General features: G+C 43.8%; 1 protein-coding gene across 3 annotated transcripts in view; it reads left to right on the top strand.

The window, feature by feature from the left end:
• The window catches only part of VAV1 (vav guanine nucleotide exchange factor 1), a 55,781-nt gene extending 37,403 nt beyond the window's left edge, over window positions 1–18,378 (top strand). For 2 of the 3 annotated variants that reach the window (XM_068534987.1, XM_068534985.1), the window contains 13 exons: window positions 7–116; window positions 939–1,040; window positions 1,289–1,386; window positions 1,478–1,500; window positions 1,674–1,719; window positions 4,367–4,503; window positions 4,831–4,896; window positions 7,303–7,334; window positions 11,320–11,436; window positions 12,919–13,006; window positions 14,948–15,062; window positions 16,383–16,534; window positions 18,325–18,378. In XM_068534987.1, coding sequence (XP_068391088.1) covers window positions 7–116; window positions 939–1,040; window positions 1,289–1,386; window positions 1,478–1,500; window positions 1,674–1,719; window positions 4,367–4,503; window positions 4,831–4,896; window positions 7,303–7,334; window positions 11,320–11,436; window positions 12,919–13,006; window positions 14,948–15,062; window positions 16,383–16,534; window positions 18,325–18,378 — 1,140 coding nt within the window. The remainder of the gene's footprint in view (window positions 1–6; window positions 117–938; window positions 1,041–1,288; window positions 1,387–1,477; window positions 1,501–1,673; window positions 1,720–4,366; window positions 4,504–4,830; window positions 4,897–7,302; window positions 7,335–11,319; window positions 11,437–12,918; window positions 13,007–14,947; window positions 15,063–16,382; window positions 16,535–18,324) is intronic. The other variant, XM_068534986.1, reaches the window with a different exon arrangement.
• Window positions 18,379–21,967: the final 3,589 nt, after the last annotated feature.

The following is a 21,967-nucleotide window of genomic DNA, read 5'->3' as shown; positions in this document are numbered from 1 at the left end:
CTGCAGTGGACCCACATGTTCCTCCTGATTGAGGACCAAGGTGCCCAGGGCTATGAGCTGTTTTTCAAGACACGAGAACTGAAGAAGAAGTGGATGGAGCAGTTCGAGATGGCCATGTGAGCCCCCCTCCTCCTCCATCTTTCTATCCTCAGAGGACTGTATCATGTGGGTGCAGGATCTGGGAGGCAATTCTGTGCTGTCGTCTCATCTCTGCCATGAGAGCACTCTGAATCTCAGTTTCCTCATCTGGGAAACGAGAGGGACAGTCTTTTAAGGCTGTCTGCATCACCAGAATGCCAAGTCTTCGTAAGCTTCAGTCACCAGCCTGAAAATCCTTCCTCCTTGTCTTCCTCCTCCTTCTTTTTCTCGAGGTGAAATTCACATAACAAAAACTTAGACATTTTTTTTTTTTGGCTGTGCTGCATGCCTTGTGGGATCTTAGTTCCCCCACAGGGATCGAACCCGGGCCCTTGGCAGTGAAAGCACGGACTCCTAACCACTGGACCAGCAGGGAGTTCCCCAAACATAGCCATTTTAAAGTGTACATTTCAATGGCATTTAGTACATTCACAATGTGCGACCATCACCTTTATCCAGTTCCAGAATATTTTCATCTACCCCAAAGGAGACCCTGCAACCATGAAGTGATCACTCCCCATTTCTCTTGCTCCCAGCCCCTGGCAACCACCAATCTGCTTTCTGTCTTCACCCATGTTCATTGCAGCACGATTCACAACAGCCAAAAGGTGGCAACAATGCAAATGTCCATCAGTGGATGGATGGACAAACGCAACAGGGCATATCCATGCAATGGAATAGTATTCAGCCATAAAAAAGAATGAAGTCTTGATCCATCCACACTGCAGCGTGTGTTGGTACTTCATTCCCTTTTATGGCTGAATCCTGTTCCGTTGCATGGAATTATCTTCCCTCACCAGCTCCAACATCTACCCCGAGAACGCCACTGCCAACGGGCATGACTTCCAGATGTTTTCCTTTGAGGAGACCACGTCCTGCAAGGCTTGCCAGATGCTGCTGAGGTGGGAGTCTGGGAGGATGGACCTGGGTCCTGGGCTGGGTTGGCTCTTCCTCTTTTGTGGTGGGGGGCTCCCCTGGCTGTCATGGCCCTGAGTTGGGAGCGGGGAGGCCCTCCTTTGACCTTTAGCTTCTCCATCTCTGTCCTGCTCTAAAGAGAACACAAAGGGGCCCTTTATGTTGTTGGTAAAACGATTGGCTGTGTTCGTTCAATATCACTGACTCTCTTCTTTATCTTCTCCCTGCATCCCAGAGGCACTTTCTATCAGGGCTACCGTTGTCAGAGATGCCGGGCACCTGCACACAAGGAGTGTCTGGGGAGGGTCCCTCCATGTGGTCGACACGGGCAAGGTACCAGGAGACTGAAGTTGGGAGGTGGGCTTGCTTCTGCATGGAGGGTGGGGGGTTCCCATTCTAACTAGTATTTCCTTTACCCTCTCAGATTTTTCAGGAACTATGAAGAAGGTAAGACCCCCATGCTCCTTTCTGTGCGTGGAAAATCAGGGGGGTGGGTAGGGAAGGCAGGACCTGGGAGCCCTTGGCAGTGGGCATGGCTCTTTGCTGGGTGCTCAGATAAGGGCTGAGCCCTCAGGCTGGGCACAGGTAGCGATACTTGCTGTCTTGGTCTCTCCCTCCAGGATAAGCCACATCGGCGGGCTCAAGACAAAAAGAGGAATGAGCTGGGTGAGTCAGCAGGGGGCGCTGTGTGGGGCAGAAATAAATCTAGTCTGCCTCAGTGATGCTGGCCCAGGGGCAGATCTGAACAATTATATTAATGACCACATAATGTCCTGATTATAAAGCATTTGTTCCAGTCTTAGAAACCCAAAAGGAATTTATAAATAACGAACTCAAGTTCTTTACTAGCTTTGCTCAAACACCGTGAAGGGGATGCACGGAACATAGAAATCCTCGTTGAGCTGCTCTTTCTCTCCCGTTCACATTTTTATGTATATACGTATCTTTTAAACTGAAGTCTAGTTGATTTACAATGATTCAGGTGTGCAGCAAAGTGATTCAGTTATATATATATATATATATTTTTTTTTTTTTTTAGATTCTTTTCCATTATAGTTTATTACTGTATTGATCCAGTAATATAAGATATTGAATATAGGTCCCTGTGCTATACAGTAGGTTCTTGTTGTTTATTTTATATATAGTCGTGTGTATCCATTAACCCCAAATTCCCAATTTATCCCTCCACCCCCCTCCCATTCACTTTTATTACTCACTGCCCCCCCGGCGCCCCTTCTTTTCTCGCTGACAAACTCCATCTGTAGTCTTAGCTGGCTGGGCATACCTCATCCCTTCTCCCACTGATTCTGTATCACAAAATCTTATCATAATGGAGTCGTTTCAGCAAAGTGTAGTCCAACTGGATGCAGGAGATGAAGAGTTTGGCCAAGCCAGAATTCGTTTTAGCCCAATGGCAGTGGGGAAAGGCTGGACTTTGGTATATATTAATGGTGTTTGTGGGATCACAGTCGTGATGGGTGATTTTTATTCAGCATCTACTGTATATATTGTCTGGGGCAAATGGTGACTAAAAACAGTGTGCTTCCTGTTCTTCCAAAGCTCCCAGGCTGGTAGCAGGAGACAGACTTTGGCTAAGTCATTCCAGTTGAGGTGGGCGAAGTAGAGGGTTTTCCAGAGCATTCAACCGGAGGACCTGATGAATCTGAGCCTTCAGGGAAGGCTTCTCAAAGGAGGTGGCATTAAAGTGGACACTTGAGGGATAAGGAGGAGTCAGACAGGTGAGGATGGCAGGAGTGTTCCAGGCAGAGGGAACAGCATGTACGAAGGCTAGGAAGCAGGGCGGCAAGGCATTATTGAAGAACTTGGTGTGGCCGTGAAAAATAAAATCTTTGCTCATAGTCATACAGAATCAGTGTAAAGATTCAGTTTCAGATCGATCTATCTATCATCTATCTATCTATCTATCTATCTATCTATCATCTATCTATCATCTATCTATCTATCTATCTATCTATCTATCTATCTATCTATCTATCTATCTATCTATCTATCTATCCTGATACATAGATAGATATCTAGCTGTAGTTCTATATCTACAGCTAGATATAGACACATCAGTCTTATTTGTAATAGTCAAAAATTAGAAACAACTCAAATGTCCTCAATAGCAGGAATATATATATATATATATATATATATATATATATATATATATATATATACACACACACTATATATATAATATAATAATACATATGTATAAAATCAGCTTTATACAAAAATGTATATATCAGCTTTATTGGTCAAAAACCAGACAACCCAAATGTCCTCAATAGGAGGAAATATGTATGAGTGTATGTGAGTGTGTGTATATATATATATATATATATATATATATATATATAGAAACATAGCCAATACATATATGTTCATATATATGTACACATATATACACTTGCTCATATCCATTTTATATATATAAATATATATATATAATTTTCTATTGAGATAGAAGTATTTCTTTTTTTTTTAAAAATATTTCTATTGAGATAGAAAATACATACCATAAGGTGTATAAAATGAATAAATCTTAAATGTATGGCTCACTGAATTTCTACCCATGTAACCACCATTCAGATTAATGTATAGAACATTTCCGTCATTGCAGAAAGTTTTATTGGATGGTGTTGGTCATACTCACTGCTAGTGCATCCTGCCTCCCAGAGGGAACCACTGTCTGACCTCTATCATCATAGATTAGTTTTGCCTGCCCTTGAACTTCATACATATGAAATTGTACAGCATGGCCTCCGTTACTGCATATTAGTGTGGTTACCTGAAACAGTCATTTGTTCTTTTTCGTTGCTTATTGTATTTTGTGCTGTGTTTATCCATTTTCTTGAGGACATTGGGTTTGTTGCCAATTTTTTTGGCTCTTGTGAAGAGAGCTGCTGTAAACATTCTTGTCTATGACTCCCTGGGACCTATGTTTTCATTTCTCTTGGTGATATGTCAGGAGTGGAATTAGCTTTAGTGGATACGGCCAAATAGTTTTCCAAAGTGGATTCCTACAGCCATGTAGGAATGGGCTATGGGGTGGTGGCCACCCTCCCTGTTTTTGCCAAAAAAATTATTTAAAATATTTTCATATTAAAAACTTCTTCAAGTAAAAAAAAAAAAATAGAATCCAGAAACCCAGGTGACTTCCAATTGCTCCACATCCTTGCCACCGTATTGGTATTGCCGTATCGTCTGTCTTTTTAATTTTCGCCATCTTGGTGAGTGGTGAGACTCAGGTTTGAAAGTCCCGGACTACCAGCCGTGCTGTATCACCACCTCCCCTCCCCTCCAGGCCTGCCCAAGATGGAGGTGTGCCAGGAGTACTATGGGCTGCCTCCACCCCCTGGAGCCATTGGACCTTTTCTACGCCTCAGCCCTGGAGACATTGTGGAGCTCACCAAGGCCGAAGCCGAACAGAACTGGTGGGAGGTACAGGCTGGGGCCGTGGGAGTGATGGAGAAGGACCTGAGCGTGGGGGTCAGGGTGTAGGTGACCTTGGGAATGGGATCATGGCACAACTGGACACGGCTGCTCTGGGGAGAGTGACGTCTGTGGGGATTTCTGGGGCTGGCCTGGCCCTTCTGAGCTGGTGGTCTTCCCAGGAAGTTGATACTGATTGACACCTCTCTGGGCATCCAGGCCATGGAGAGATAGATGGCCAAGCAGAGTGGCCGTTGGGTGAAAGATGGACATACACACACACACATGTTGGATGCCTGTAACTTCTCTGTCCATCTTTCCCTCCCATCTTCTTAGGGCAGGAATACGTCTACCAACGAAGTTGGCTGGTTTCCCTGTAACAGGGTCAAGCCCTACGTGCACGTGAGTGTCTCAAGTCTGGTTGGAGAGAGGGCAGGGGAGTTCAGAGAGGGTCCTGCGACCCTCTGCAGCGTTGGGGAGACACTCCTGAGATCAGGAGGGGGCCGCCCATCATGGCAGGTCACTCCCTACCTCAATGACTGAGCCCAGAGAGGGGGCCACCCTGGGAAGGATGACCAGTCCTTTTCTCTTTGGTTTTTCTTGTATGAAGATCCTCTCCATCATCAGGAGAAGGAGCAGGGGTCCAGAAGGTTGGCCAACCCCTGCCTTCCTTCTGGGGCACCAAATGGAGTCCTCTACAGGGTCACTCCCCACCCCGTGCCTCCTTGCCCAGCTTTTGGGAACAGACCTGCCCACCACTCTGCCCGGCCCCTGTCCTTCTTCACCTGTTCCCCACTCCCCTGATCCCCTCATCTTTTTTTTTTAAAATTAATTAATTTATTATTTATTTTTGGCTGCGTTGGGTCTTCATTGCTGCCTGCAGGCTTTCTCTAGTTGCAGCGAGTGGGGGCTACTCTTCGTTGCGGTGGGCGGGCTTCTCATTGCGGTGGCTTCTCTTGTTGTGGAGCATGGGCTCTAGGTGTGCGGGCTTCAGTAGTTGTGGCACACGGGCTCAGTAGTTGTGGCTCATGGGCTCTAGAGTGCAGGCTCAGTAGTTGTGGCGCACGGGCTTAGTTGCTCCACAGCATGTGGGATCTTCCCGGACCAGGGGTCGAACCCATGTCCCTGCATTGGCAGGCAGGTTCTTAACCACTGTACCACCAGGGAAGCCCCTGATTCCCTCTTCCTGATGATGACTTCAGATCTTCCCCACTCTTCCCAAACCTTATCCTCCGTCATGACCCTGCTGCCTGCTTCACAGCCCTCATAGGAGCCTGCAGAGGGCAAGTCCCGTTTTTGTCGCTTTCATTTTATGTAATTTCAGACTTCCAGAAAAGTCCTGAGAATAATGCAAAGAACTTCCATACATCGTTTACTCAGATTCACTACCTGTTAACGTTTTGTCCCATTTGCTCTATCATCTTTCTCTGCACAATCTATTTATTTAAAAAATGTCTATTATTTATTTTTCCTGAGATACTTCAAAGTAAGTTTACAGACGTATTTCTCCTTCATCTCTGAATATCTCCCAAGAGCGGGAACCTTCTCTTGTATAATCATAGCATGATTTTTAAAAACATGAAATTCAACAAGGACATTATACTATTATATAAATTATTATATATAATATAAATCATTATATATTATGTAATCCAGAGTACATGTTTATACTTTTCCCAAAAATATCTTTGACTTTTTTTTTTTTTTTTGGCTTGGGGTCATTTCTCCACTGTGGAGTTACATTATGAATTTCCAACTCCATCAATTCCTGCGAAGTTACATTATGAATTTCCAACTCCATCATTTCCTGAGAAATTATTAGCAGATATTCTATTGTAAAGAAGAACTGTCTCTTCTAATCTGTATATCTAGGTATTATATATGTATGCATCTATGTATCTATCTATCATCTTTGTATCTATGTATCTGTCAATCATCTGTGTACCTATGTATCTGTGTATCTATCAATCATCTATCTATGTATCTATCTGTGTATCCATCTGTATCTGTGTATCTATCTATCAATCATCTATGTATCTATCTACCTATCAATCATCTATATATCTATCTAATAATCATCTATGTATTTATCTGTGCATCTGTGTATCAGCCAATCATCTTTGTATCTATGTATCTGTCAATCATCTGTGTATCTATGTATCTGTGTATCTATCAGTCATCTGTCTATGTATCTATGTATCTATGTATCCATCTGTATATCTGTGTATCTATGTATTTATCTAATAATCATCTTTGTATTTAGCTGTGTATCTGTGTATCTATGTATCAATCAATCTTCTACGTGTCTATCTATGTATCTGTGTGTTATCTATCTCAGGAAATGTTCCTGGATTTTTATTTTAAAATTGTCCCACCCTTGACCAATGGGAGCCCCTTCAGGCTGGCTCTTCTGTCCTTTTGGCGTGTCCCCATCATTCTTTGAGCCCTTCCTTACTTTCTAGCACAATAGCAGACTTCTCTTGTACTTTTTCTGCCCCAATCTTGGAATCAACCATTTTCCCAAGGAGCCTGGGTCCTTTCATTGGAACATGGCATTCAGAAGTCAAGATCTGAACATCTCTCCAATTTCTGCCTACAAACGTAGCTGCCTCTTTAAAGCTGATTCATTTGAGGGTGGACTGATTTCTCCCCCTGGATTCTGGGACTGTATTTCCAGTGAAGTGCACAGTGCCTGGCACATAATAGGCCCCCAATAAATGACAGTGGAAAAAATGAATGAATGTAGTGCCCTGAAGCCTGTTGCCGTGCTGGACCCTTTGCCCTGAGTCTTGGTCTTTGTGTCCCCAGGGTCCCCCTCAGGACCTGTCTGTTCATCTCTGGTAAGTAGAACCACCTTTTAAATTTTCAACTTGGAGTGCTTTGGGGTGGATGCCTGGGCTGGGCATTGGGGTGGGGATGGGGGCTACAAACCAATCAGTTATTCATTCTTCAAACCTTGGGCAGTAACTGCTGGCTCCAGCCCTATGCCGGGGGCTGCTGAGGAGAGAACAGACAAAAGAAGGTCCCTGACTTTGGGACATTATGTTCTCACTGGAAGGAAAATGATGGTGATGATATAATGGCAGTTCCCTCTCCCCACCCCCATCCCCCCTTTTTTTTGAGCACCTACTACTGATAGAGCAGTGAGGGATGGAGGTTTTCAGTGTTGCTTTGGAGCCCACTGACCTGGGTTCAAATCCTGACTCCAATATTATCCAGTTCTGTGACCTTTGGCCAGTAACTCAACTTCTCTGTGCTTCAGCTTTCCTCTCTGGAAAACAGATTAATAATATCTGCTTCATAAGGCTGTTAGGTGGTTTCCATGAGCCTATAAAGTGCTTGGCTCTGTTCCTGGCACACAAAAAGCACTTTATTATCTGTTATTATTAGCACTCGCTGTTATGACTGCATTTCATGCATTCTAAAATACACATTTTTCTCCCCCACGTTTTAACATCTCTGGCATTGGAATGGCTCTTACAATTAGTGGTGTCTGAGTCTTCTGCCTAATTTTATGGGTAGTAATTTTTATTTCGTAATTGCCCACGAAAGCACAGTGAATTTTACAATCATTGGCATCTTAGATTCGGACATGCTATGGTATTGTTTTTATGACCGTGTGTCAGCACTTCAAGGACACATTCAATTCTGGTAGTAAAACTTTGAAGTACGTGTTATTCTTACTCTCTTTCTGCAAAGGAGGAAACCGAGGCTCAGAGAGGACAAGTGATTTGTTCACTATCACAGAGTGATGAAGTGAAGGAGGTCAGATTCGAACCCAAGCTTGCCTGACTCCAAAGCCTGACCTTATTACACAAAGGGCATAATAACACACCCGTGTCGTGAATGCCTACCATGTATGAGGTGCACCAACTGCATTATTGCCATTTGTCAAAAATGTCCCTCTGTGATGGGCAGTTTTATCTCCTCTTTTCAGAAAAGGAAATTGGGGCTCAAAGTAGCAAACTCAGTTCCCGAGGTCACAGAGCAACTAGGTGGCAGAGCCAGGATTTAAACCGTGGTCACCTGAGGCTGTGCTCACTCTGCCCCTGCCCTGCCAGATGTTGTCACCAGGTCACCAGGGCCGGAACTGGATTGAGGAGAGTGAGACCCTGACTTTGGGTGCAACATTTAAGGGGGTGCCAAAAAACTCAGGCATCGAGATCCATACTATTTTAATGCAATATTTTAAAAAATCGAAAGCAAGGCAAAAAAATCCGTGATGACCAAAATACCAAAACTGTAAGTAAAGACACAGGATATGATAGGGCTGGGAGTAGGGAAAGGTGAACTGTGGTGAATCAGGCAACTGCAGAGTCAGATCTTGTCCTTATTTAAAATTTTGACATTTTGCTCATCACAGATTTTTTTTGAATTTATTTTTAAAATTGAGGTGAAATTTACATGACGTAAGATTAACCGAAGTGCCATTTATGTTAATATTTACGTTTATGTTACATATTCACATTTATAGATCATATAATTATGTATTATATAAAATTAATACATATTATGTTATCTATTTATAGCATATATTTGTATTCATATTTATATATTATCTATATTATATATTATGTATAATTAACATACATTATTTATGTTATATTCACACTTATAAATATAGTCCTCTTCACACTTACATGTTATCTGTAATTATATAGTATATAATTAATATATATTGTTACATATTTACATTTATAGCATAAACATATTTGTATTCATATATGATAAATAATTCATATTTTATATCATAAATGTATTGTCTATAGTTCGTATATATTTAAATTTATGGCACAAATGTATTCATATTCCCACATATATTACCTATAATTATATAGTATATGATTAATATATATATGTTATGTATTTACATTTGTAGCATAAACACCTTCATATTCATATTTATATATTATTTATAATTGTGTTATCTATAATTATATTTTTTATGTTTATATTTAAATTTATGCCATAAATATATTCATGTCCACATTGATATATCATATATAATTATATATTATCTATAATTAATATATGTTATTTATGTTATATATTTACATTTACAGCATAAAATATTCATAGTCACAGCTTTATTTATTTTTCACATCTATCGGGCTGGCCAAAAAATTCGTTCAGGTTTTTCCATATGGAAAGACCCGAACGAACTTTTTGGCCAGCCCAATATATTTAATGGCATTTAGTATTCACATTCACAATGGTGTGCAAGCAGCACCTCTATCTAGCTCCAAAACATTTTCATCACCCCCCAAAAAGAAACCCCGTCACCTTAACAATCACCCCCATCCCCTTCCCCCAGCCCTTGACAATCACTAATGTACTTTCTGTCTCTATGGATTTGCCTGTTCTGGATGTTTCATATACATGGAATCATACAGTACATGCCCTTATGTGACTGGCTTCTCTCAGCATCATGTTTCCAAGGTTCATCCACATTGTAGAATATATCAGTACTTCATTCCTTTTATGGATGTTTTTGCACTTTAAAAATACTGCATTAAAATACTACTTATTTTACTTGTTATTATTTATCTTGATGCCTGAGTTTTTTGGCTTGACCTTTAAATTTTGTTCCTGAGGCTAAGTCTCACTCTCCTCACCCTATTTCCGTCCTGGTGACCACAGAGATGGACAGACAGTGGACGCTCAGTAAATACCTGTCCAGGCATGCCAAATTCCAAGTAAAAGAAAGAAAACCCAACAACTGTTTTTCTATACTCACACTCTCAACAGTTCTAAAACCAAATGTGTGGGATTTTCTTCCTACGTCAAACGATTCTCCAGTTCTCCAGACACCGGCTTGGGTGTCCTACAATTCAATTCAATTCTGACACTGTTTGTCTGGAGTTCGCATCAGATCCCACAGATTAAGGGCTCAGTCCCACGAGACAATCCCCCACTTCAGATGCCAATCACAAGCTCAGGCCACCCCTATTTCTGACCCATCGGCTATAAATGGGGGGTTCCCACAACCCCCTCCTTGGGTTTGGTAATTTGCTGACACAAACTCACAGAACTTGGAGAAACAGTTTCCTTACTAGATTACCAGTTTATTATAAAAGGATTCAACTCAGGAACAGTCAGATCAGGAACAGTCAGATTGAAGAGATGCGCAGCGCAAGGTACGGGGAAAGGGGGCGGAGCTTCCACGCCCTCTCTGGGCTTGCACCCTCCCGGTACCTCCCTGTGTTCACCAACCTGGAGTCTCTCCAAAACCATTTGCTTGGGGTTTGGTTGAGGCATCATTACGTAGGCAAGATTGGTTAAATCCTTGGCCATTAGTGATGAACTCAACCTCCAGCCCCTCTTCTCTCCCCGTATGTAGGGGTGGGGTGAGCCTGAAAGTTCCAACCCTCTAACCACGTGGTTGTTTCTTCTGGCCACCAGCCCCCATCCTGAGGCTATCAAAGAGCCCCCAATCATCTCATTAGCATACAAAAAAGACACTTATCACTTCGGAGATTCCGAAGGTTTTAGGAGTTAAGTGCCAGGAAAGGGTGGGGGGCACAGAAACCAAATATATATTTCTTATTGTGTCACTCTGAGACACAGTCACACCCAAAGGACTGAGTTGTCTCCTGCAATCCAGGGGTGAAACCTTGGGTGTGACTTACGGATATCTAATGGCCACTGCCCGCTTTGGGACTCTGGCCACTGCCTCCCCCAAGGTTTACCTTGGTGTCTAAGGGCGCTGCTAGACCCAGGCTGTCATTAACTTAAAAAGAAATCACAGGGGTTGGGGGGGAAAAGCAGCCTCAATAGCGCAACATAGGGGCTGTGTGGACCTTTCTCCCTGGCGTATCTTGACAGGTACGCGGGCCCCATGGAGCGAGCCGCGGCAGAAAGCATCCTCACCAACCGCTCCGACGGGACGTTTTTGGTGCGACAGAGGGTGAAAGATGCTGCAGAATTTGCCATCAGCATTAAGTAATTCCTCCTTTCCTGACCTATCTCCCCTTGTGACCTGGGCACTGCAGGCGCTTAGGAAGAAGGAAATGTACAGTCACGATAGTTATCTTTTATTGAGCTCCTGCAGGGTCCTAGGTGTTTTTAATCTTTCTTATTTCTGTTACTTGACTGGCAACCCACAGGAAAGAGATACGCTTCTTAAGCAAGGCTCCGGGAGGCATTTAGCATACTCTAGGAAGAGGCAGAAATGCAATCTGGACCCAAGTCTTGCAGACCCTGGCTTTCCTGCCTTACCGTTTGTTGGGTGCAGCTTCTTGCTTGTGGTGACTTGTTTCCTTGTTGGTTTTGTCATTGGGTCTTGTGATTTTAAGTGGGGCTTTCCCTGTGGGTATCTTTGCTGCCTGGCTCCCCAGAGATTTTGCATTTGCTTCTGTTGGGAATCACCAACAAGTTAATTTCTTTTTCAGGTTAAAATATTCTTGGTTAATTCGTTAGTTTCCCAGACTACACAGGTGGTTTAAGTACAAATGCTAAACCCATAAGAGGGTAGGACTGAGGTTATGAATTCTCAAGGGTGACTTTTCTGTTTTGGGTCTGAGACAAACAAGCTTTCACATGGTCCCTTCTGTGCTCATGGGTGGGTTTTTCTAGACCACCTCTTTTCCTGAGGATGTAGCTTTTTGACAGTCCACCCTTATGGAGTGTGGGTGGGTCTCAGTGCCAACTCTCTACTCAACAGGGACCCAGTAACTCATCTCATGTTTCTATGTGATTAAGACATATGCTCCTCGGGAATTTCCTGGCCGTCCAGTGGTTAGGACTCTGTGCTTCTCCTGCTGGGGGCCCGGGTTCGATCCCTGGTTGGGGAACTAAGATTCCCCAAGCTGCGTAGCGTGGCCAAAAAAAAAAAAAAAAAGAGTAAAAAGACATATACTTTTAAGTTTCATCCTCATTTTTGGCCTCTGGGGATTTCCCTTACTTTTTTGAGAGCTCAGCATTTTTTTCACGGCATTTCTAGGGGATTTTTGAGTAGGAGATGTTTTTGGTTATCTAGTTCTTCATATTGGCAGAACCACTTCTGCCAATTCATGCCTCTTCCTGGTCCTTACTAGTCTGTGGTCCTCCATATTGGTGGAAATGGGTCCCTTCTCGCACATCCTTTAGATTCTATGGTCATTCACATTGGTGGAAGTGGAAATTTCATCCTATCTACTCTACAACAGTGCTTTCTTTATAAGGTATTTTTGACTTCTCAACAACCCTGTGGGTCAAGGAAGGTGATTCCTATTATATGGAGGAAGAAATTAAGGTTTAGAGCAGCAAAGGCTCCAGCGAAGGGATTCTGTTGGGCTCCAGTGGTCGCCCCCTCCCTGAAGTAGCCAAGAACGCTTCTTCCATGGTTGGGGGTGTGTAGCACGGGGCTGAGACTCGACAGGAGATGGGCCTGAATTCCCAGACTCAGGACCCAGTGACCATCTCGCTCTCTTTCCCTGCTTCCAGGTATAATGTTGAGGTCAAGCATATTAAAATCATGACAGCAGAAGGACTGTACCGGATTACAGAGAAGAAGGCTTTCCGGGGGCTTATGGTAAGGGCCAGTGTATCCCTAACCCCAGCCTTCCAGAATCTAGGTAGGACCCTCTCTGAAGCTCCACCTTGGGGCCCCCTTTCCTACATTCAGAACAGCCCTTCCAAGAGGCACTGTGGAGCAACTGGCTTTAAACTCATTTTCCTAATCATCAACACTGAGAATAATAATAACAACAACAACAACGGTAGCAGCAGTGAACATTTACAAAGCACTTACTGAGTGCCAAACATATTATAGATAGGACTGCACTTCATCCCCTCAACTCACTCTCTGAGTTCCCATTTCACACATGGGGGAAACTGAGATTTAGTCCTCATCTGGTATCACAGAATGGCAGAGCCCCTATTTTTGTCAGATGTCAAGATTTAGCTCTGCCTAATCTGCTTAATGACCATTTCACAGAGAATCCAAATGCCTTTCAAGTGTTTTTGCTTCTATTTGGTGCCCTGTAATTTTGGGCTGTCTTTTAGACATCTTAAGCCCATTGGTTTAAGGCACATGGATCCTACCCATGGTCTGTGGATGCTTGAGGATCCTTTGAATCCTCTGAAAGAAAATCCAGAAATTTGCATATATCTGCATTTTTTTTGGGGGGAAGGTATCTCAAATTTCACTTGAGCCTCAAGTGGATCTTTGACTGCCCAAAAGGTTAGGGACTGTTCACTCATTCCACAAATCTATTTTGTCCCCAAACTTTTTACTCTGAAAATTTTGCCTCCCCCCATTTTTTATTTCTGAAAAATTACTGAAATGTTGCTGGAATAGTGTCATGGATATCTGTGGACCTTTCACCTGGATTTACTGATTGCTAATATTCTTCCTCTTTTGCTTTCTCTCTCTCCCTCTCTCTCTCTGCACACACACTCACACATTTATTCTGCACTATTTAGGAGTAATTTGCAGACATCATGAGCCTTCCTATAAGTATTTTAGCATGACTATCAAAGAGCCAAGACATTCTCTTGCCTCACTACTGTATCATTATCACAGTCAGGAAGTTGAACATTGATACAAAATTATTATTATAATACACAGCCCATTTTCCAAGCTCCCTGATTGCCCGAATTATGTCTTTTATAACCTTTTCCCCCTAGGATATAATCAGGGGAATTACACATTCCTTTCATCTCCTTAGTGTCTCTTTTAATTTGCGATAGTTCCCCAGTCTTTTATTTATTTCTTTGGTCTTTCATGACTTTGGAACTTTTGAAGTCTAGAACTCCAAACCATAAGACATTTTGTTTTGCAGAATGTTAACGTTGACTTGCCTGTTTCCCCACTATTAGAATCAGGTTGAGCGTTTGTGGAAGAAATATTCATAAACGCAACACATCTGGGACTTGAATTCAGATCAGTTTATTATAGAGGCCAGCTCTTAGCTGCTACACTCTATTGCCTGTCCTGGGACTGAATTCTGAATCTGCCCTCTTCCAGCTGTGGGACCCTGCACGAGCCTTCTCTGTGACTCAGTTTCTCCATTTATAAAATAGGGGACTCATCAATGTTTTCACCTCCCATGATTATTAGGAGGTTTTGATGTGTGGTTGCACACTGACCAGCACACAGTAGGTACTTAGTAAACAGCATTTATTATTAATACAATTATTTGTAAAAAATAGTGCTCTTGACACCCATGGAGGGTTGGTTTTGGTGAGCTGGTCATCAGGCAAGTTGATTATTTGGTAAATTTATCATGCAACGAACTGGCTGTTAGGAGAACTGTCTTGAGACAATGTGATTTCTTCACCATAAAATGGTTCCGGCTGACCAGGAAGAGAGTGAGCTCCCCATCATGGGGAGCATTCAAGGCGTCTTTTGCCAGGGAGGCCAGAAGGAGGACCTGTTTCACATGAGGCGTTGGATGTGGCTCCTTCCATCTGTGTCCCCATCGTGGGCTGGCCCTCTGGGAGAGCATCTGTCCTGCTGTTTTCTTTGCAGGAGCTGGTAGAATTCTACCAACAGAATTCTCTGAAAGATTGCTTCAAGTCACTGGACACCACCCTGCAGTTCCCTTTCAAGGAGCCTGAGAGGAGAGCCATCAGCAAACCACCAGGTAGGCTGTCTCCAGCTGGGGGCCTGCTGTGCCAGCTTCTTCCCATTGTGGAGGGAAAGTTTGGGGGTGCCGTGGACATTCCTTCCTGTGGGCATGGAAAAGTCCTATCTGTGAAACAGCTTGAACTAATTCCCACTTCCAGTTTGTCCCTTTGCTCTTGAGAGATTTGCATATCCATTTACTTGGATGAAAGGGTTTACTTTCATATTTGGGAAGATGAAGACACTAGGAACCAGAAGGGTCCTCACCTACACATTTTAAGCCTTTATTTTTGTATCAATATCAGGCATTAATTAGTATCAATAACCTTCTCCCACAGAAAGGCAAGACCTTTAGTACACCCTTTCTTCCCTTTTCCTTTGTATCTCTTACTCACCTAGTTTGTTGAAGTTATTTGGAATGTAGGCTACGGTTTGCTATGAACGAAAACAATCATGCCTTATATTTTAGGAATTTTTTCTTCACCATTGCATTTCACTTTGCAAATTCAATATCAAGAATTATTTAGACTGTCTATATTTCTTGTTTTCTGTGTTTTTCTTTATTTTAAAAATTTCTTATTCTGATTCAAATTTTATTTTTCTGGAGTGCATTTTGGAGTACGTTTTTCAGGAAAGTCGCCTGGGTGGTGGAGTTTCTGAATTCTTACATGTCCAAAAAATTTTTAAAGAGGGATTTAAAAATTAATTATTGTTAAAATGTTTACCAATAAAATAACAATTCACCGCTTAAAAAGCTGTATTTTTGAAAAAGCAACACCAGCATAACATTAGGACACTGAGGCCAAAATTATCCCTATTCTCATCACCCAATCAAATAAATGTTTCTATCTGTCTGCAAGTTACTTATTCATCCTGGGGAATATTTGGATGTTCAATCTTAGCATATTTGCAGAAATACTACAAATTAATTTGATAGTCTACAATATCACTTAATATTGTACTTTGGAAAGTTTTTCCCTTTCTTATCTTTCTCCCTCTCTTTTTCAACCCTTGGACTTCTTTAGTATAATTAATATTATCTAGAATGAGAGCTTCCACATCTTTCTTCTGGTTCTTTCACTATGAACATATACGTAACATTTAAAAGATCATAACTGGTATTATTTTCTAAATTTGGATGCTGGTTGGGCTAGAAGGCTGATTCTGGGAAGACAGCTGTGTACTCTCAGAACACAGGGCACCCAACACTCAGCGGAAAGAAGCATTGAGGGGCCCTTCTTCATCCTAGTCTATTGGAGCATTGTCCTTCCACTGTCCCCAGACGGTGGGTGTGTGTCTGCTCCAGGGCCCTTTCCCACTTCTGCTCTCTCCCACACAGCAGGGAGCACCAAGTATTTTGGCACAGCCAAAGCCCGCTATGACTTCTGCGCCCGGGACCGATCGGAGCTGTCTCTCAAAGAGGGTGACATCATCAAGATCCTTAACAAGAAGGGGCAGCAGGGCTGGTGGCGAGGGGAGATCTATGGCCGGGTGAGTTGGGGCGGAGTTTGGCAGCCCCAGGGAAAGGGTGTGGGGTGAGCTGGCTCTAGTGAAGCTCTACGGAATGATGGAGTGCAGTGAGTGGGCAGGGGCTCATGTGAAGGGCTTCCCTGGTAGGAAGGGATGAAGGGACAGAGATTTTATTTATGCACCTTGCATTTATTTGTTGGGCACCTACTATGTGTCGGGCATTTAGGTGGGTGCCAAGGAGACAAAAATGAGCACAGTACAATCCCTGCCCTCCTGAAACTCATAGTTTGGTGAGAAGCACAGACCTGTAACCATGCAGTTACAACAGTGAGTGGTTGAGATTGAGATGGGGAATCATAAGGCACCTTGGGAGCCCCCAAGGAACCCCCAGCTCATCCTGGGAGCAGGTCAGGATGCCTTCTGAGAGACCAAGCTGATCGCTGAGGGATGAGTTAAGTCAGCCAGGTCATGGGTGGTGGGAGGTGTGGGAAAGTATTCCAGAGGAAACAGCACGTGCAAAGGCCCTGGGGTGAGAGAGTGATTGGCATGTTTGGGGAACACGAAGGGAGGGATTTTTCTATCTTGCTCGCTGCAGTATCACCAGTGCCTGGAACAGTGATTGTCACATAGTATGTCAATCAATATTTATTGAATGCATGAAAAGGCAGAACTGAGACCAACCGCTTTTGCTTTTTGTGATCTTTTGTCTGCCTGAATTTGGACTTTCAGGAGGGAACTCAAATTTTCTCAAAAAAGTTTCTGTCTGGTTCTTATTTTTGTCTCACAAGGCAGAGAGTATTCTTTATTTCATCTTCTGATGAATTCCTAGCCTCTAGAATACTGCCTTGCTTGTACTGGTTTCTCAAAAAATATTTGTTGAATGAAGATAAAGACACTGGTTAGAAGCTTCAATTCTACCAGAGGGAAACATGTGAAAAGTGACCTAGATAATTGCTTAGGTGAACAGTTTTAGGAACCTTGGAGGGTAAATTTAGTGTGTGGTAGAGAACAGTTAGGGCTTGAGGGGGGATTTTGGGATGTTTAGGAAGGTTTGGGCTGTAAAGAATTCATCCATCTATCCATCCATTCATCCTTTATTTCATCCATCCATTCATCCTTTATTTCATCCATCCATCCTTTATTCCATCCATCCATCATTCCATCCATCCATCCATCATTCCATCCACCCACCCATCCATCCATCATTCCATCCATCTTTTTTTTTTTTAACGTCTTTATTGGAGTATAATTGCTTTACAATGATGTGTTAGTTTCTGCTCTATAACAAAGTGAATCAGCTATACATATACATATATCCCCATATCTCCTCCCTCTTGCGTCATCCATCCATATTTTCAACAAATATTTATTAAGTATCTACTGTGTACCAGGAACTATTCTAGGCTTTTGGAACTCAGTGATGAATAAGACAGACAAAAATCCCTGGCCTGTTGTAGTGAAGGGAGGGGAAACAGACAAGAAGCCCGTAAACAAGTAACATATATAATCAATTAGATGGTGAAAAGTGTTATGGAAAAGCAGGAAGTGGGGATAAGGACAGTTGGGGTGGATGGCGTTTGCAATTTTAAATAGGATGGTTAGGAAGCCCTTACTGATAAGGTGACATGTAAGTAAAGGGCTGTAGGAGGTGGGAGTGGTCAGCCGAGGGTGTATCTAGGGGAGGTACTTTCTGGGGTAGAAGGTATGGCAGGTGCAAAGGCCCTGAGGTAGGAGGGAACCTTCCTGGTGTGTCGAGGAACAGTGGGAGAACGTGCAGAGGCTGCCCTGACCACTTCCCTGTCTCTTTCCAGGTTGGCTGGTTCCCCTCCAACTATGTGGAAGAGGATTATTCTGAGTACTGCTGAGCTTTGGCACATTGGCACAGAGATGAGAAACTCTAGGCTCTGAGCCTGGGATGAACAGGCAGTGAGGCTAGGGGCTGTGATAGGTCCTGGCGGGCTGAGAGTCCGGGATGGACTGTGGAGGGCTAGCGTCCAGCTGGCAGGGCTCCTGGGATGATGCCCTGCCATGGTTAATTTATAATACACTGATTTCCTCTTGGGTCCCCTTGAGAAGGCAGGGCTCAAGTCAACCGCTTTTAATAAAATGATGAATGGATGGACTTGTGTCAGACCTGGGAAGGGAAAGATGGGAAAGGGCATTGGGACACGGACAAAAGCCCCCTCACTAATTCCTGCTTTCCAGCTCTATCACCTTTCTCTGCCATTTAAAAGAAAACCTGAAATATGAAATGGGACCCCCCCCCCACGTGGCAGGAAAGAATTTTACGCTCACAGATTCCAGATCACAAAAATGTAACTCTCATTTTTTTTTTCTGTAATAGGACATAATTACCATTTGGAGCCTCTCCAGTTCTGCTAAGTGGTAAAAACTTCATCTCAGTTGAATCTGGGTCTCCTGAGTATATTCTCTCCAAGGTCATGTTTCAATTCCAGGGGCTTTGGCACTGGAGTGTTGGAAAGGCTGCTGGTTCTTGGTGGTAATCTTCCATCACTGCCTCCTGCTGAGACGTAATTGCTTCTGTTTCATCTTTGGTGCTTCTGCATTTTCCACATCCCTCTTGGCTCATGCAGCGCATCTGGGTGTTTCCCCTTAAATGCTGAGTGGAAAGACTCTACATCCTGGTTTCCCCGGGACAGTCCTGGCTATTGCTCTAGTGTAGTTATTAACCACGATCCTTTTCATTCTCCAAAGTGTCCTGGTTTGGATGATAACTTATACAGTCACTGTCTTAGGTTGAGCTGCTCCAGAAGCAGAGCCTGAGACAAGGATTTGGGGGTGCAAAATCTATCTGGGAGGTGACCCAAGGAAGCAGCTGGGATGGAGCAGGGAAGAGAGATGGGAAGGGGAGGGAGACACAGGGAGCATGGATGAGGTGACAGCTTTCGGCAGTGGGGGCTCCTCCTTATTCAGGACCTCTGGAAGTCAGTATAGAATGAGGCTTGGAGCTGAGAGGCAAGGGAGCTGGGGTATTTATCCACCAACTTCCATTCGTCATTGCTTGAGAGCTGCTTGTATGTAGGCAGTACATTCTCTGGTGGCCAGAGAACCACAGGCATATTTGGAGTCACTGACCTGTAGGGACCTTGTCAGTACTGGGGCGCTATGGGTGGGATGCTGAGAGGGTCTGCACAGTCCTTTGCAGCCATCCCTACTCAATGGATACTGCCATATGCAGGGTGTGGGGAAACTCCGTAGAGCCTGCTCTATCCTGGGGTCCAGGGGGCTCCAGGGAAACTTTAGTCCTCATCTGGTATCACAGAATGGCAGAGCCCCTATTTTTGTCAGACTTCAAGACTTAGCTCTGCTTAATCTGATTAATGGCCATTTCATGGAGAATCCAAATGCCTTTCCAGTGTTTTTGCTTCTCTTTGGTGCCCTGTAATTTTGGGCTATCTTTTAGACATCTTGAACCCATTGGTCTAAGGCACATGAATCCTACCAGTGGTCTGTGGATCCTTGAGGGGCTTTGAATCCTCTGAAAGAAAATCCAGAATTTGCATGTATCTGCATTTTTTTGGGAGGACGATGTCTCAAATTTCACTTGATCCTGAAGCTGTTTAGACTGGGGTTGGGCTAATAGGACATAGGGATGCATCTCTGGACCTGTCTCTGAGTTTAACACTCTTTCCCACCCAACTCCTCCCATCCACACTGGGAAACCATGATCTATTTTGTTGCAGGAAAAGTTGACTCAGCCTGAATGCTCTTCTGCATCTATAGCCAGACTTTCTTTCCACTTAATAGAATTTATTATTTTTTAAAATTGTGGCAGAACACACATAACATCAAATTTACCATCCTAACCTGTTTTACCTGTACGGTTCAGTAATGGGATGAATATTACACTGTTGTGCAATCAATCTCCAGAAATTGTCATCTTGCAAAAGGGAAACCGTCCCCATTGAGCGATGACTTCCCTTTTCCCTCTCCCACTGTCCCCTGGCAACCACTTTGGCCGGACTTTTATCTAGAGCCCTTGAGGGCTTAGATGTTGGGGGCTCAAAAGCCAAGAATCAGCATCTTTAATTAGGCTTTTGAAGTTCGAAAGCCAGGAAGGTGCTTCTTTGGTAAATCTCCTGCAGGAATAACTCTTAGGAGAAAAAAAATGATGGTGGCCAAGGCTGAGGAGGGGCCATGGGCAATATATTAATTTGGTGGAAAATAGTTAATACTTGTGAATATTACTCCACCCCCCCCGATGATGGAGGCAGCCCCCGTGTTGAACATTCAACGTTGCCTGGTACCACGATAGTAAGCTCTTCACAGACATTATCTAATATAATCTCACAACCAGCTTCGTGGGCAGTTGAGCATCTTGGCCAAGGTTCCAGGAGGATTCTAAGGTCAGCTCTGCCCTTACAAAGTTAGCTGTCACATGTTGGAAAAGTGACTTCACCTTTCTGAACCAGAGAAAGATAAATCACTTGTTTGAGAGCATAGTTAGTTTGTGTCTAAGTGTAAAGCCGCCTTCTTCACCTTCTTTTTTTTTTTTTTAATTAATTTATTTATTTACTTATTTTTGGTTGTGTTGGGTCTTCGTTTCTGTGCGAGGGCTTTCTCTAGTTGCGGCGAGCGGGGGCCGCTCTTCATCGCGGTGCGTGGGCCTCTCACTATCGCGGCCTCTCTTGTCGCGGAGCACAGGCTCCAGACGCGCAGGCTCAGTAATTGTGGCTCACGGGCCCAGTTGCTCCGCCGCGTATGGGATCTTCCCAGACCAGGGCTCGAACCCGTGTCCCCTGCATTAGCAGGCAGATTCTCAACCACTGCGCCACCAGGGAAGCCCCTCTTCACCTTCTTAACCGTCGTTCCAGTAGCTGGTGGGGACCTAATCATTTCCTAGTTCTGTCCCCAACCGCAGGTAAGCCAGTGCCCAGACAGCACCTGTGCACACCTGGCCAGGTGCAGGATCCAGACTCCAGAGTCTGGTGTGACGTGTGCTCCGTGTTTGAAGGGCTGTGAAGCTGGAAAGAGGGTATTGGAGAGGGAATGGAGTTCCAAGGCTCAGGGATTATGGGGAGGGGCTTCTGCCCTCCCCCCCAACTCCTCCTGAGCCACGCCATGAATTTACCGAAGGTGGCTACCTGGGTTGTCTAATTCAGTGGTGCCAATGAGGTTGAGGTCATGGACTTATTCTTGGAGGTCTTGAATCACTGTCCTCCAGCCCCAGGCTTAACTTTGAACTTGAGTTCTAACCCTGGTCTTGGGGGGTCTTCGGTTGGGTCTTTAAGCCCCAGCACAACACGACCTGTATCAGTCACCTTGGGCTGAGTATTGCTGCTGTAACAAATGACTCCCCATCTCAACATCTCACAAACAACTCCTTCATGCATTGGCCTCAACTCTGCTGAAGAAGAAGTTTCTGGAAGGAGAAGGTACTGCAGGAATCACACTGTTGGAGACCTCCAGCCTTGGGATGTGTCAGGCTTGTGG

This window comes from Eschrichtius robustus, chromosome 2, assembly GCF_028021215.1.
Source record: "Eschrichtius robustus isolate mEscRob2 chromosome 2, mEscRob2.pri, whole genome shotgun sequence".
Classification (NCBI taxonomy): Eukaryota; Metazoa; Chordata; class Mammalia; order Artiodactyla; family Eschrichtiidae; genus Eschrichtius; species Eschrichtius robustus.
This window is presented reverse-complemented; position numbering and strand designations above follow the sequence as displayed.